We start from the raw sequence: 13209 nt of genomic DNA, 5'->3' as shown, positions 1-13209 counted from the left end.
ATTCAATTTACATCCTGTATCTACAGGTCCGAGCCCACATATCTGACTTATCTGTCTGTTTCAGTGTCAAAAATGATATCACATAATTTCTTTGCATGTAATTACATAATTAGTTACATGTTAGTAACATAATGAATTACATTTACATTTAAAAGTTTAGGATCCACCCTTTCACAAACACTTCTCTGTTTCAATGAGCAATGAGAAAGAAATAATTATTAGAGGTTACATAACAAGAAGCATTTTAAAGTATGCATGCCATGAGGGACAGGGCAGGGTTAAAGAGAGAGAGAGCTAGAGTGCTAGCTTTTTCCCTTCTGTAGCCAGCCCCTTATTTCCCTGCTTTGGTTCTGGTTGTTGTCCAGTGTTATTTGGAGAGTGACTCATTTATCTGCAGCAGAGTGTACAAGCTGAATATAACCCATTCAAATCAAGGGGAAGGGCCACAATAGGCTGGATGAATAGCAATGTGAACAACAGCAGTGGCCCTTCACTGACTGTACAAACACATGAAGGAAGTGCAGGGAGTGAATAATAAGCTTCATTTCTGGACTTTATACCACTTTTTCTGCCCTCTGTCTGGACATTTAGAATTCTAACACACACAAACCTGCACATGCTGGCATCTGTGCTTGTGTGTGTGTATGTGTGTGCGTTTGTATGTGTGTGTTACCTCTCCACGGTGTCCGACATAAACAAGTGCACACACAGGTTGGAATGCTCCGGTTCCACAGGCCAGCAGGTGAGTCCGGTTAAACGGCTGCAGGAGCCGGATGAAATTAGCACACTCCGTCTGTAAACACACACACACACACACACACACACACACACACACACATTACTGTAGAAGCATTTAAATACTTTTATCTCTAAAACTCTGACTTACTCTTTAACATCTTTAACACTTAACCTGTAACTGGAATCTTAACTAATCATAACTGGAATTTGTTTAAATAAATAAATAATGTTGGTGATTTATTGGAGACACAATACCATTTTTTCTTTCCGATAGCGATATTATACCTTTGCATTTCTGACAATTCAGTATTTTTTTCTTTAAAAGCTATTAAGCTTTAAAATGAGTGCCTTATTTTAATTCAAATATTTTAAGATGTTTGCCAACAGTGTTTTGTTCATTTTGCTGGAAAACAAAAATCTAATCAATGGCATTTATTTTAAACAGACCATTCTGTTTTATACGTTATCCTGCTGATCCCACTCCACTTCTGTCATTTGAACAATTTCTTTGCACACTTCTGAGGTTTGCATCCAAAACGTCTTTGTACACTTCTGACTTCATGATTCTGTTAATAAACACGAGCTCACAGCCACCACTGTAAGAAAAACAGCCCCAGACTCTGACGTTTCTAGCTCTGTGGACTATAGTAACCTTAGTGCAGTCTGGTTGGAATTCTTCTCCAGGCTTTCAGTTCGATGTTGTGCTAAAAGTGATTTCCTCTGAAACAAATATCACTTTGTTAATAATTTATGAAGCAATGTGAACCGTGTTACCAATGTGTCCAAATGCCCAAATACTTTTTGGAGCCACTGTATTCTTGATTTAAACACTTTACCTAAGACCCAGTATCAAGATGTGGCTATCACAGAGATTTTCCAACTTGAAGACTAGGAAAACCGCACTCCGATGATCTATCTTGAAAGTGGGAGTAACTTTTGAAAAATAGCTGGTTTTGGATACATTTTTACATTGAGGATGGATTTAACTGTTTGATGTTTCCCACTAGCTGGCTAATACAGAAGGATAGCTTAAGTTACTGTTTGGGAGCCGAAGATCACATCAGTATTTATTAACTCCTACATGAGTGATACATCAGTGCATTTCTTTATCACTGAGGTGGGAGGCTCCCAATGGTTGTTTGATGCCTTTCCATAATATATGCTAGGTGTTATAGTGAGACCACACTGATGGATGAAAACAAAAATATGAAAGAAAGGAAGAAAGAAAGAAAGAAAAAAAGATCATTCCGAAGAAGGTGTGGTGATATTTCATCCTGTTCTCTTAGTAAATGCCCCACTCTCTGCTCAGAGGGCACTGGCTGGCCAGCGGAAACCAATCCTGTGCTTCAGCTTAAAAAGGGCAAGGTCAAAGTCATCTGCAGCAGGAACTGCTTACGACTTATTCCGTGAACTCTCCACCCAATTACTCCAGGAAACTATCACAATGTCCTGCACGTCCTACACACACACACACACACACACACACACACACCACTCACTACAAAAGTGTATTCTCATGATAACTGTATCTGCCTCATTAGCTCCTTGGAGAATGTCAGGAATAGTTCAATGAAAGGAAGTTCAAAGGTCATAACTGGCATATAGGATAAATGGTACTGTGCATATGCGTGTCTTTGCATCAGTGGCGTAACCAGAAATTCTTTTGGGAGGAGGAGTGGTGAGGGGGCTGAGGGGCCCAGAGACATCACTATAGTGAACCTGACAGCCACCAGCTAGCCTACTGAACTGTAGCTAAATCATTAGAGAGCTACCCACCTCATTACTATAATCAGAGGGAAACATCTTTGAATACTGAACACAACACACAACTGCTTACCTCACGTTAGTAACTATAATAACTCAAATTTCCACCTTAAATGGTACGGCTGTTGGCAAATAAAGCCAGTAGTATACATCAAGTGAAAAAGAACATCATTTTTATGTCAAAATGACTCGGTTTCATTAGTGTGTACTGCTTACTAAACAGAACTCCTACTCACTGCCTCATTTTCTCTGAGGCCTTCCCCTGATTGTGATTGGTCCTGATCACTGAGTCATTCATTCAGAGACCTTCCTTTGACTGTGATGGGTCCAGTACATAAAGGGGGTCCCAATGGACATACACCAAATTTTTTTAAGTACATTTACTTATTTACGCATTTAGTTCTTTCGTCATTTGATGCATACTGCCAGCTTAAGAAGCTGACTTCAGCCCCGTATACACTGGTAAGTTAACTGGTAAATCTGTACAATAAATGGTTGAAGGTGGCACTTGTAAATACTGCCAAAACGTTTTCAAGGCTTTGTTTTCTTGACTCAACTACTACGAGTAGCTAGCTGGGTAGGTAGCCTATAGGAATTAGGCACATCTCAGCTCCTATCATAAGGAAAACAGTTCTCAATCTAATTCTGTGTTTACATGTTAAAAATAGCGTCTTTACAAGAAAAAGTACCTTTACCCCTGGAGTTATGCCCCTGCTGTGCTTGTGGGAGTTTAAAGAAATGCACACACATAAAAAGACTGCATCATTAAAACTAAAGTATCCAATATCTACCTCACCTGCCACATCAAACGACTGTGTCACTCTAGTCACCACAGCTCATAATCACTGAAACACCTCTGGACCCCCCTTTTTTATGACCAGGACACACTAAATGCTAGCAGATGCTGCGTCTGTATGTGACATCATTAGCCTTGAAACTATGCCATGGCTATAGGACATGTAGAAAAATAGAACAGAAGAGCAGAGCAACCACCTGCATCCCTTTTGTGAATTCATTGTGAACGTATTATTTAGCAGAAGCTTTGATTTAAAAATGTTTGAGTTCGTACACACACTAGGTTAAAATTGATTACTTGATTAAAAAAATTAATTGATTCAGATTTACATTCTTAACAAAGGCACTTAGGCATTAGTTTGGAGTGTGAATCGTAAGCTGGGTATCTGTTGGTCATTAGAGAATTATGTTAAGGAGACTGATAATTCTCCACAAAGGGGAAGTTATTAGCATCCCAGTCATTTTTGTGTGCACTGCTGAAAGAGAGGAAACCCACACTGGCAGGATCTCACTAACACATATATGCTTGTAGTTGCTAATTTTATGTGCATAAGTCAATTTAAATGTTTGTTCTTAAAAATTGTGTGTATATAAAGTGAAAGCATGCATGAAGTAAAAAGTTTTGATCTAAGCTGAACAGCTCAGCAGAAAACTGATTGAATAACAGGCTCCTCCAATAATATCTGGAGTTAGCATTACTGAAAAAGTTTAAAATGCTTCAATTGTCAAGCAGTGCTGGCCCAGGTAGAACTAAACCCAGGGTTTAAAGTGAATGTACCCCACTGTTAGGTTGGGCTAACATAACATTGAAATGCTCATAGAAGCTATAAAAGGGTGAAATATTGTTGTAGTGGTAGTCAGGCTACTCATAAAGTGAATATTAAGTAAACACTGCTATATAATGATATGAGGAGCTGTGAAAAGTTTATAAAACAATTAGCTCAAAGCAGCACTAAAAAAATCTCCAAAGTAGCATTAAAATTATCTTTAAAAACATTTAACTGTTTTCAAAGGCACCTTTCTTTATTTTTCAGCTTTGAAAGGCTCTGTATAGCATGTTATTGTTCACTTTAGCCCATTTGTATTGTTTAGCCTTAAAAACCCATGCAATCAATAATGGCAGCTCTAATTACCACTACAGTATATATTACTCTACAGTATTCTATACAATATACTGTATTGTTTTCATCACACTACAAAGCCATGGCAATGAATGAGTGGGGAAGGGTCCAAATGTAATTTTAAATCACTGTGGCCGTTTGTGTTGCATGAAGCGAGTGAAGGGATTTGTAGGTCATGTACTGTGAAAGCGGCATTAAACTGCACACATATTTAGTTTACTAGATCATTTTCCATCCATGGCTAGTGGAGCAGACAGGAGAGCTATCAAGTGACCGGCGAGTAACAGTGAATGTTGATCATGGACAGCCACAGGACTCATGCAAAACATTAACTGTCTACTCAAGGAAGTTTGCTACATTGGTCAACAGACCTAGTCTGCACACTATGATTACTTTGGGCTTCTGTAGCATGTGTATAAAAGTGTGTTCACAGTGTTCTCATGCTTCTAGAATATTTTAATGGAACCCATGGAAAGAATAGTGTTATGAAATCACATGCGATTAATTAATGTCTAAGCCAAACAAGAATCTGTCTTTAAAATTTCATTTGGATCAGAACTCATTTGCGCTTAAATATGTTTTGGCTATGGTTCATCTGGGCAGTGATTTGTTTGGAACAGGATTCATCTGGGTCAGGATCTTACTTCTATTTGAGTATAAAAGATCATAGGCAGTGGCAAGGAATCAGATCAAACACGGGTGTGAGAAAATAGCTTTAAAACATCTAACTAATTAAACATTTTTCACTCACCTCTGAGTCCTTTCCTTTCAGAATACACTCTTCTCGGTTCCCAGGCAATGCCCAGTGGATCTGGAGAAGAAGTTAGAAGACTGGATGAATAGTAAGTTAGGGTGGATATGTATATAAAGTTTACTATCTCAAATTATAAACACTTATACACTTCATAAACAGCAGAATGTCCAAACCCAGACTACCACAAACCTCAATAATAAACCAATTATAAAGCAGTTAAACTGGGTGTAAGGAGAGGATCTTGTATATGTATGAGGGGGTGCTGCAATTACTGTAATTATGGAAAATATTTATATTCAGAACAATACAGATTAATGATAAAAACATGGTTCTGGCTCAGATGATGCTGGAGAAACAATACCACTTTTGTGAGTGTATGAAAAAGAGCCCGTATGAGAGTAGTGGAAAGACACACTAAATAAACCACATAAATCAATCATAACCACTTCTGTGTCTACATTACTCTTACTCATTGTAAATCATGACGTGCACGTTTGAGTGTGTGCATATGCTGTATGTACTGTCTAACTGTGGGCTACTGACATATAACATATTTTGTTCCATATAATTGATGTAGTATTAACTTCAGACTGAGGCAGCTGGAGGTTTCATGCCAGTTTAAGTCATGCCAGCGCTGCAGCTGTGAGCGTCAGGCAGAGAGAATGATCCATGGTCATATTTCAGGCCCAGCCTGCTGCCTTTGAGGGGAATGACTGCTTAAACTTTTTGAAACTGGACCAAGAAAATTAATCAGGCCTGCTGCACTGATAAGGTGCATATGGCTTGTGAAACTAATTTCACTTACAGTTGAAAAGCATCTCCCAGCACTAAAACTAGTGCTTGTGCAAAGTGGCTGAAAATAAAGACATCGAACTAGCGCTGCTAAGCAGCTGAACAAAAAAAAACATGTCCTAGCACTAAATCTAGTGCTTATGCTAAACAACTGAACCAAAAAAAAGCATGTCTTTGCACTGTGCTTATACAAAGCAGCTAGTTTGTCTTTCTCTTCCTGAAAATGGGAGACTATGCTCCCAGTGCTGTTTCCAGCTTTTTATATAAAACAACAAACCTCAATGTGGTACTTTAAGAAGACCTATGAAAGGGTTCCTAAGGTTAGTGGTATTGCCTGGCCCAAAATTTTTTGACCAGTGGCAAACCTTATAATATTAACATCACACATTTTCACCCCAGCTGTTTTGCACATCCCTCTCATCATCTACAGTTTCATTCAGGGGCACGTTCATTCATTCCTTAAATGCCAGACTGTAACATTGCTGGAGTGATACAGAAAGAGACAGAGAGAGTGTACAAGAAAGAGAGTGAGATACAAGATAGAAAATGCGCAAGAAAATTTCTATCAAAAAAGGCAAATATAGCACATAAAAAAATCACTTATTAGTAAAGAAGTACGGAGCCCCACTGGTGACGTCCTGTATAAATAAAAATAATGCTTGGCCAAGACTTAGTAAGGCATGGGAACTAGATAATTAAGTTGTGGCTATGACTTAATAAGCTAGTCTCAGTGAGCCAATAAACTAGCTAAGCAAACATTGTAATGCAAACCATTTTTTGAAAAGTCAGAATGTAGCATACATACACAGGACCTGGGAGCACAGGACCCTGGAAACTTAGTGACAACTTCCTGAAAATCACCAACAATTATACAATTACTTAAGCCATTAGCACATGCTATTCTTCTCAGCTTGGGCAGCACTGGTAGCATAAGCATTGATAACAAAGATAATAATATGTGCAAGTAATTTGCCTTGATTCTGTCAGTTGCAGTAATATGTTAGCCACTTTAGCATATGCTAAGAAAGAGGTACTCAGCTCTTGTCCTGGTGATCTACCACCCTGAAGTGTTTAGTTCCAGCATACCTGGCTCTAATATTCAGATGCTCCTGAAAGAGCATCATCTGCATTATCTGGATCAGGTGTGTTAGATCAGAGTTTGAGGGGATGGTAGATCACCATGACCAGGGTACCGTTATGCTAAACATTTTAACATGGGATATTTTCTTTGCTAAATCAAAGCTAATGTCTTTTAAAGAATGCATTGTTAAGTTTGAATTCCTGGAAATTATCAGTCACCATGGACTATCCACTTAATCTTAGCATTTTATTGAAATCCTAGCTAAAGAGGAAGTATCATGTACTGAAAACAAAAAGAAATCATGGTATTCACAAAGGTGGGTAACATCTCCCTTTGTGCAGTCCCACCATTCATGTGGTTTAATCATCAGTGAATCATTACCTTTTGTTTTGCAGCCATACCCTCTTACATGATTGTCTCAGACCGGATACTGCAATCAACTACATTACTAGCATCCTTCCTCTGTTTCCTCTGCCCTTGAAAGGCGTCATGATCATGCTATAGGACAGTTTGTATCTAGTCTAAATAAAGACCAGGGCCGGAGTTTCATAGTCTGTGGTCATACCTGGCCTGTTACATGTTTTGATTTTCTTCTAATCCAGAAATAGCATTGATTGGAATTTGTGTCTAAGGATGTGATGCTGTAAATTACACCTCTGTAAGGAAAGCACACTGAGTCACTACTTTAGTTCCTGCAAAACTGGGACTTATAGAAGTGATTGTATTGCATCTGTTTAGACCTTCCGATTTGAAAAGCCCATATTCATCTTTCTCGTCCAGCCTTTGGTTATTTCACTGCTTTGTAGTTTATTAGTTATGATATTTCGCTACACTCTAAAAATAAAGGGTTATTTGGAGTGATTCCATAGAAGATTCACCTTTGAGTATGAAGGGTACGGTCGCTGACCACCAACAATAAATTATACAGTTGTAGTGATTTGTATGCTTTTCCTGTGATGTGTATGCTGGTGCAGTATTTACAAGGTAATTATAGATGTCTGGGTATCCAAGCAATAACGCATAATTGAGAATTTGAAATGGATGCGCACCTCCATTTAAACTGACTTTGTCTTGATATCTCGATTTGGAGGCCACAGCCAGCAGTGAATCCTCATTACACCTATGCAGTGTCAACAGTATGGCTGTGGGACGCACCTTCCGGGTTTTGTGAATACTATCCATACTTCATAATCTACAGGTTCCTGCAAAGAGGTTTGTCAAGTTTTAGTACATTTGCAGTTTTCCACACAAGACAGTACATAAAAGTATCCATCTTGTCAAGCCAAATCATCACCAATCAAACCTGAACTTGTTTAATGATGAATGAACTATTGTTGAAAAGACAATGGTGCTATTGTATGTCTAAGTGGTTTTAGGTCAGTTGAAAGAAGAAGGTGGAATTGGGGTGAATTGGGGTGTTATGTAGCAGTGAGCGTCTATGTCTGGGGCAAAGGTCACAGGTTATGACCCCAGGGGTCACGGTAGCTCTCACATGTCTCTCACCATGGCGATATACTTCCTCTTCCTATTTGGATCATCTGACCAGCCCACACACACTGCGCAGAACTTAGGAGACATGAGTGTGCACACAAATAACCATCGCTAGTGACGTTCTGGTGACTTGACACATGTAGAGTTACAAGCACATGCCCAAAGACTTCACTGCACAACAATCACTATAAGACTATATCCAATATATAGATATACATACAATAGATATACATATACAATATACAGTAGATACACATATCCAATATGTGGTAATCTGGCCTAATTACACTTTGCATTACCATGTGTTTCATGTCTAGATCAAATCTGGATAATCTTTGGCCAGATTCCATTCATACTTATCATTACAATGTGTCTCCAGTGTGAGCAGATGACATCTGATTATGTTTTTCCTGTGTTAAAAGCACATAAGCATGTTTTACTTTTGTTTGCTCTTTTTTCCTGATTGCAAGCTAAACTTGGACACTTTCATTGTCCTAGAGAGCATGAAGGCTCTTGGTTTGGGGATAACTTCAGCTTCATGTGTCCTCCATCTGTAGTTTCCTTGTTTAAAATCTCACTTGCTTGTTAGCGCTTGACAGATATATTTCCGTTCATGTAATTGTGTATGGATAGGGAAAATGCATGTGTTTATACTATATGTAGTCAAGATCCATCTCTGACCACCTCTGAATGTGGTTTGAGTGATCCAAACTTAATCCAATCACAATGCGTCCATGGGGTGTTTACATCTGGCTTTTCATGCGGCCAAGTGAAATCCGAACGTGATCTGATCACCAAAAAGGCATGTTAATGCAAACTGTAAACAGATGATATGCATTCTGACAAACTGATATTTAATTATGCGTAAGCTGAATATTTGGCTAACCACAGGGAAGGAAACAGCAAATAAATAAACAAATAAATAAGAAATTAACAGAAGACTGTAAACTCACTTTTTTTTAGGGAACAGCATTGCTGTAAGGAGGCAAAAAATTCAGTATCACCAACAGCAGCTTGCAGAGCAATACCCTTGTTTTATTATTCAAAAACAGCCAAGGGAAATTGGTAGCATGTTATGTTGGCTGAGTAATGGAGGCTTTAGATGAGCTAAAAAGCAAACAGTGCATCGTATGCTGATGAAGACTCTTTATTTTTCTACATGAGATCTTTTCTACTTAGAGGACAAAGTGCCAACATTGTCAGAGAACTTTCTTTTCAATCTTTCATGACCTAGCTAACATCAACTACCTAGTCTAGTTAGCAAAAAAGCCAAACCAGAGCACACCAAGCTCTCTGTGCCTTCCGTGGCATCATACTCACGTTAAAGCACTTGTATTTCATAGCTGCAAAGTATAATATTATACGCTTACTTATAAATGTAAGCAAAACTGACAATGCTATTGCTACATTTAACATTAATCCAACTCAACATTTAGCATAATTCCATGCTTCCATAATCTTAAGAAAATCTATAAACATCTGTAAACATTTGGAGCGATGCTTCCAGTGCACATAAACATCAACATTAACTTTTTTTTGCCTTCATTTTGTTTGCTATTTCTGGATGAACATGCGGGATGTAACATTGTTCTTTTACGTACATAGATCAGTCGAGAAGCATGGCTAGCATTGGATAAAGGCAACTTCAAAAAGATGATCACAATACAGCAATTCGGCTTGTGGTGTGAATGAAGCCTAAGACAGTGATTCTCTTCTATAGAATCCACAGTTGGTTTCTCAACTAAGCTGAATGTAATGTGGAGTGTGTCCTCAGATATTGTGCTGTAAGTCAGCCGCAGACAGAATCCACCCAGCAATGAAAGTCCTTATACAGCCTATAATATTTAACCATTCTGCCTTTACAGCCAATCTACATGTCCTGTTAACACATATCAGGCATTAAAATAAACTCCTCGTGTAACTAGGCCTCATAAAAAGAGCTATAATGCTATAGCTAACATGGATTCTTAATTTGGGGAGGGAATGCTAATGTTTATATTACTTAGCACGCTCTAAATTAAAGTCTTTCACACGTGCGCGGTTAGTTTATATGAGCTAAATATTCGTTTGTTATGAGTGTGTGTGGTTAGTTTATTTGAGGTAAATGTGTTTGCTGTGTTTTTGCACTGCCAGGGTCTTTCGTGTTTGAATGTTTCATTACTATGTGAGAAACCTGACATGGTTCCCAAGTAAACAGACACTATGTTTACCTGTCTGTGGGAGGGTCTGCATGCAAGGCTGTAAACCTCTGACCTCAAAACAATTTAGTTCTTTAAGAAATTGAATTCAGTGCGAACGTTTCACAGCTCAGATGTGATCCCATAACATCTGGGGACAACTTGTTAAACTTTTGGTGCCAGATTGCAGCGAAATGTGCGGCAAACAAGGGTACACTCCCTCTAAAACCCAGCTCCAGAGTCCTGTAGTCTGTGTTCTTTAAACATATGACGTTCAGTCAATAACACGAGCAAAACAAGCTAGCTAGCTAGCTAAACGTAATCGTTAGCTAACAAAGCTGGCTTTATTTTGCAAGAAGTAATGCTATTATTTACTGCATATAATGTGTTCTCCGCAGACGCATCTTCATGCTCCGTTGGGTTCAGCCATGCTAACTTCAGTTACATCTATGGGCTAAAAAACAGGCTTGTTGTCCTTTGGATAATGTTAATGAACACACTGCTGCCCCCTACTTTGAGCTCCCCCCTTCATGAAGCATTGGATTGATTTAGAAACTTTACACTCAGTTCGTTCCCACACACATTTAGTCCAACATTTCTCATGACTGTCCCCAAGGATTCTCATAACAAGGTCACGTCTAGCCCTGCGAGACTACTATTTAGTAGTGGAATATAGACAATTAAAACAAGCTTTGAATTTTTATGTTTGACAAGAACCTGAATGCACACTTTAATGAATATTATCATCAATTTTAATAAGTTGTGACATTCCTAAATCAATACACTTGAATGAGTTTGTGTTCAATGAACAATTCAGCACAAAATCGATGGACAAAAGTACACAGCTATAAGCAGTAGTAGCAGCAATCTTCAAGTCTTTGTTTAGACTTCATATTTCATGTTCATATTTACAGATAACACTGTGTCATAAAGTGTCAGAAACCACATGAGCAAGTCTATTTGAGATTACTTAACAATATGATTTACTTTAAGGCGAGTATGTGATGATTTGGGCCTACAGTTTGCACATTGCTAATTGGTAAGCTATAAGCTATGACATGATGCTACACTGTTAGAAAAAAAGGTTCTGTGCAGGTACTTTTTTCAATCATCAAAGTAGAAACAATGTACATGTGCCCTCAAAGTTACAACAGTGGTTTTAAGGTCCAATTGTGTACCTTAAATAAGTTTTTCCAGGTGAAAAGTACATATTTGTACCTTTTAATAATTAATAATAATTTAAAACAGAACAATAAAATAAAAAGCCTGGAGATGAGGCAGGGTATGTGGAGTTAATACAACTTAGAAAATATCATTTCAATGAATTTATAATTCATTCAACTCAATTCAAGAATGTATAATTATGTTGTCTGAGTAGTAGGGTACCACCCCAGTGACAGGAGGGGTACTGCCCCAGTGACAGTTTCATACCTTTATTTCTGAGAGTGCACATTAGTCCAAACCTAACGAAGCAAACTTTGGACACCAAACATGTCTTGGCCGATTGACTACATTTGCAGGAAAGGTAAAACTGTGTAAATTCCATTTTTCGGCAAAAGTATACCATTAATGTCACCTGACTGTCTGTGAGTCTTTGCTCAGGTTAATCCAGCACCAGTGTTTCTGTTGTGTAATTTTACATATCAGAGTTTGTATGCACCAATGATCAATGTGCATGTGTGCATGTGTTTACCTCTTTAGCATCTGAGTGTGTGTGGTCCAGTCTAAGAGAATAAAGCACATCCTTCCCTCCGAGAAACAGCCTGTCATGGTACTCATCCAAAAACATCGCTGACAGCTGCAGTTCACCGCGGAGACCAGAGAACACAGAGGAGCGGTTAGTGGCCAACAGGTCTGAGGGAGAAAAGCACGAAAGAATATCCTTAAGACTGGAATCTCCATTATCAAATGTGTACAAATACTCTAAACATGACTTTTTAAAAGAAATGTGATGTTGACTGCATCGCACATGTTTGAATACATTCCAGCGTAACTGAAACATTTGTGGCACATTTCCACTGCACATAGAAAAACAACTGACCCGACGAGAACTGGACTTATGATTCTAATTCTAGTTCATTCTCCACCTGCTTGAGAAACAGATGGAGCGGTCACATAATAAGAGCAATTAACAATTTAATTGTCTTTTTTGTCACTTTTTGTCTCTAAGCATCTAATCTAGCTTATTTAGCTTGCTATTTGTAGTTAGCTTAAATCATTGGCTGATACAAAATGATATAGTGCACCGTTCTGCACTCACATGCATACATTTGCAAAGATGCACATGTACAATGAAGCAAAGCTTATTTTATCCCTGTCAGGTGTGACAATATGAGCAAAAACATTCAAGGCTAGCATAATTGCTAACAGGATAAGTGTTTGCCTACTATGTCAAATTAGCAAACTCTTTACAAAGCAATAATTCAAAAATAGCATCAATATGCGTTCTAGTTACATTTTGGTGAGTTGGATAAATACAGAATTTGCTACACTGTC

General features: G+C 38.3%; 1 protein-coding gene across 1 annotated transcript in view; it reads right to left on the bottom strand.

Annotated features, from left to right (window-relative positions):
* Positions 1-13209, bottom strand: part of sema3bl (sema domain, immunoglobulin domain (Ig), short basic domain, secreted, (semaphorin) 3bl) — a 54634-nt gene that overhangs the window by 21721 nt on the left and 19704 nt on the right. The window contains exons 2-4 of the mRNA XM_036578767.1: positions 12407-12567; positions 5170-5229; positions 674-793 (exon numbers count right to left, since the gene is read on the bottom strand). Coding sequence (XP_036434660.1) covers positions 674-793; positions 5170-5229; positions 12407-12567 — 341 coding nt within the window. The remainder of the gene's footprint in view (positions 1-673; positions 794-5169; positions 5230-12406; positions 12568-13209) is intronic.

This window comes from Colossoma macropomum, unplaced genomic scaffold, assembly GCF_904425465.1.
Source record: "Colossoma macropomum unplaced genomic scaffold, Colossoma_macropomum, whole genome shotgun sequence".
Lineage (NCBI taxonomy): Eukaryota > Metazoa > Chordata > Actinopteri > Characiformes > Serrasalmidae > Colossoma > Colossoma macropomum.
This window is presented reverse-complemented; position numbering and strand designations above follow the sequence as displayed.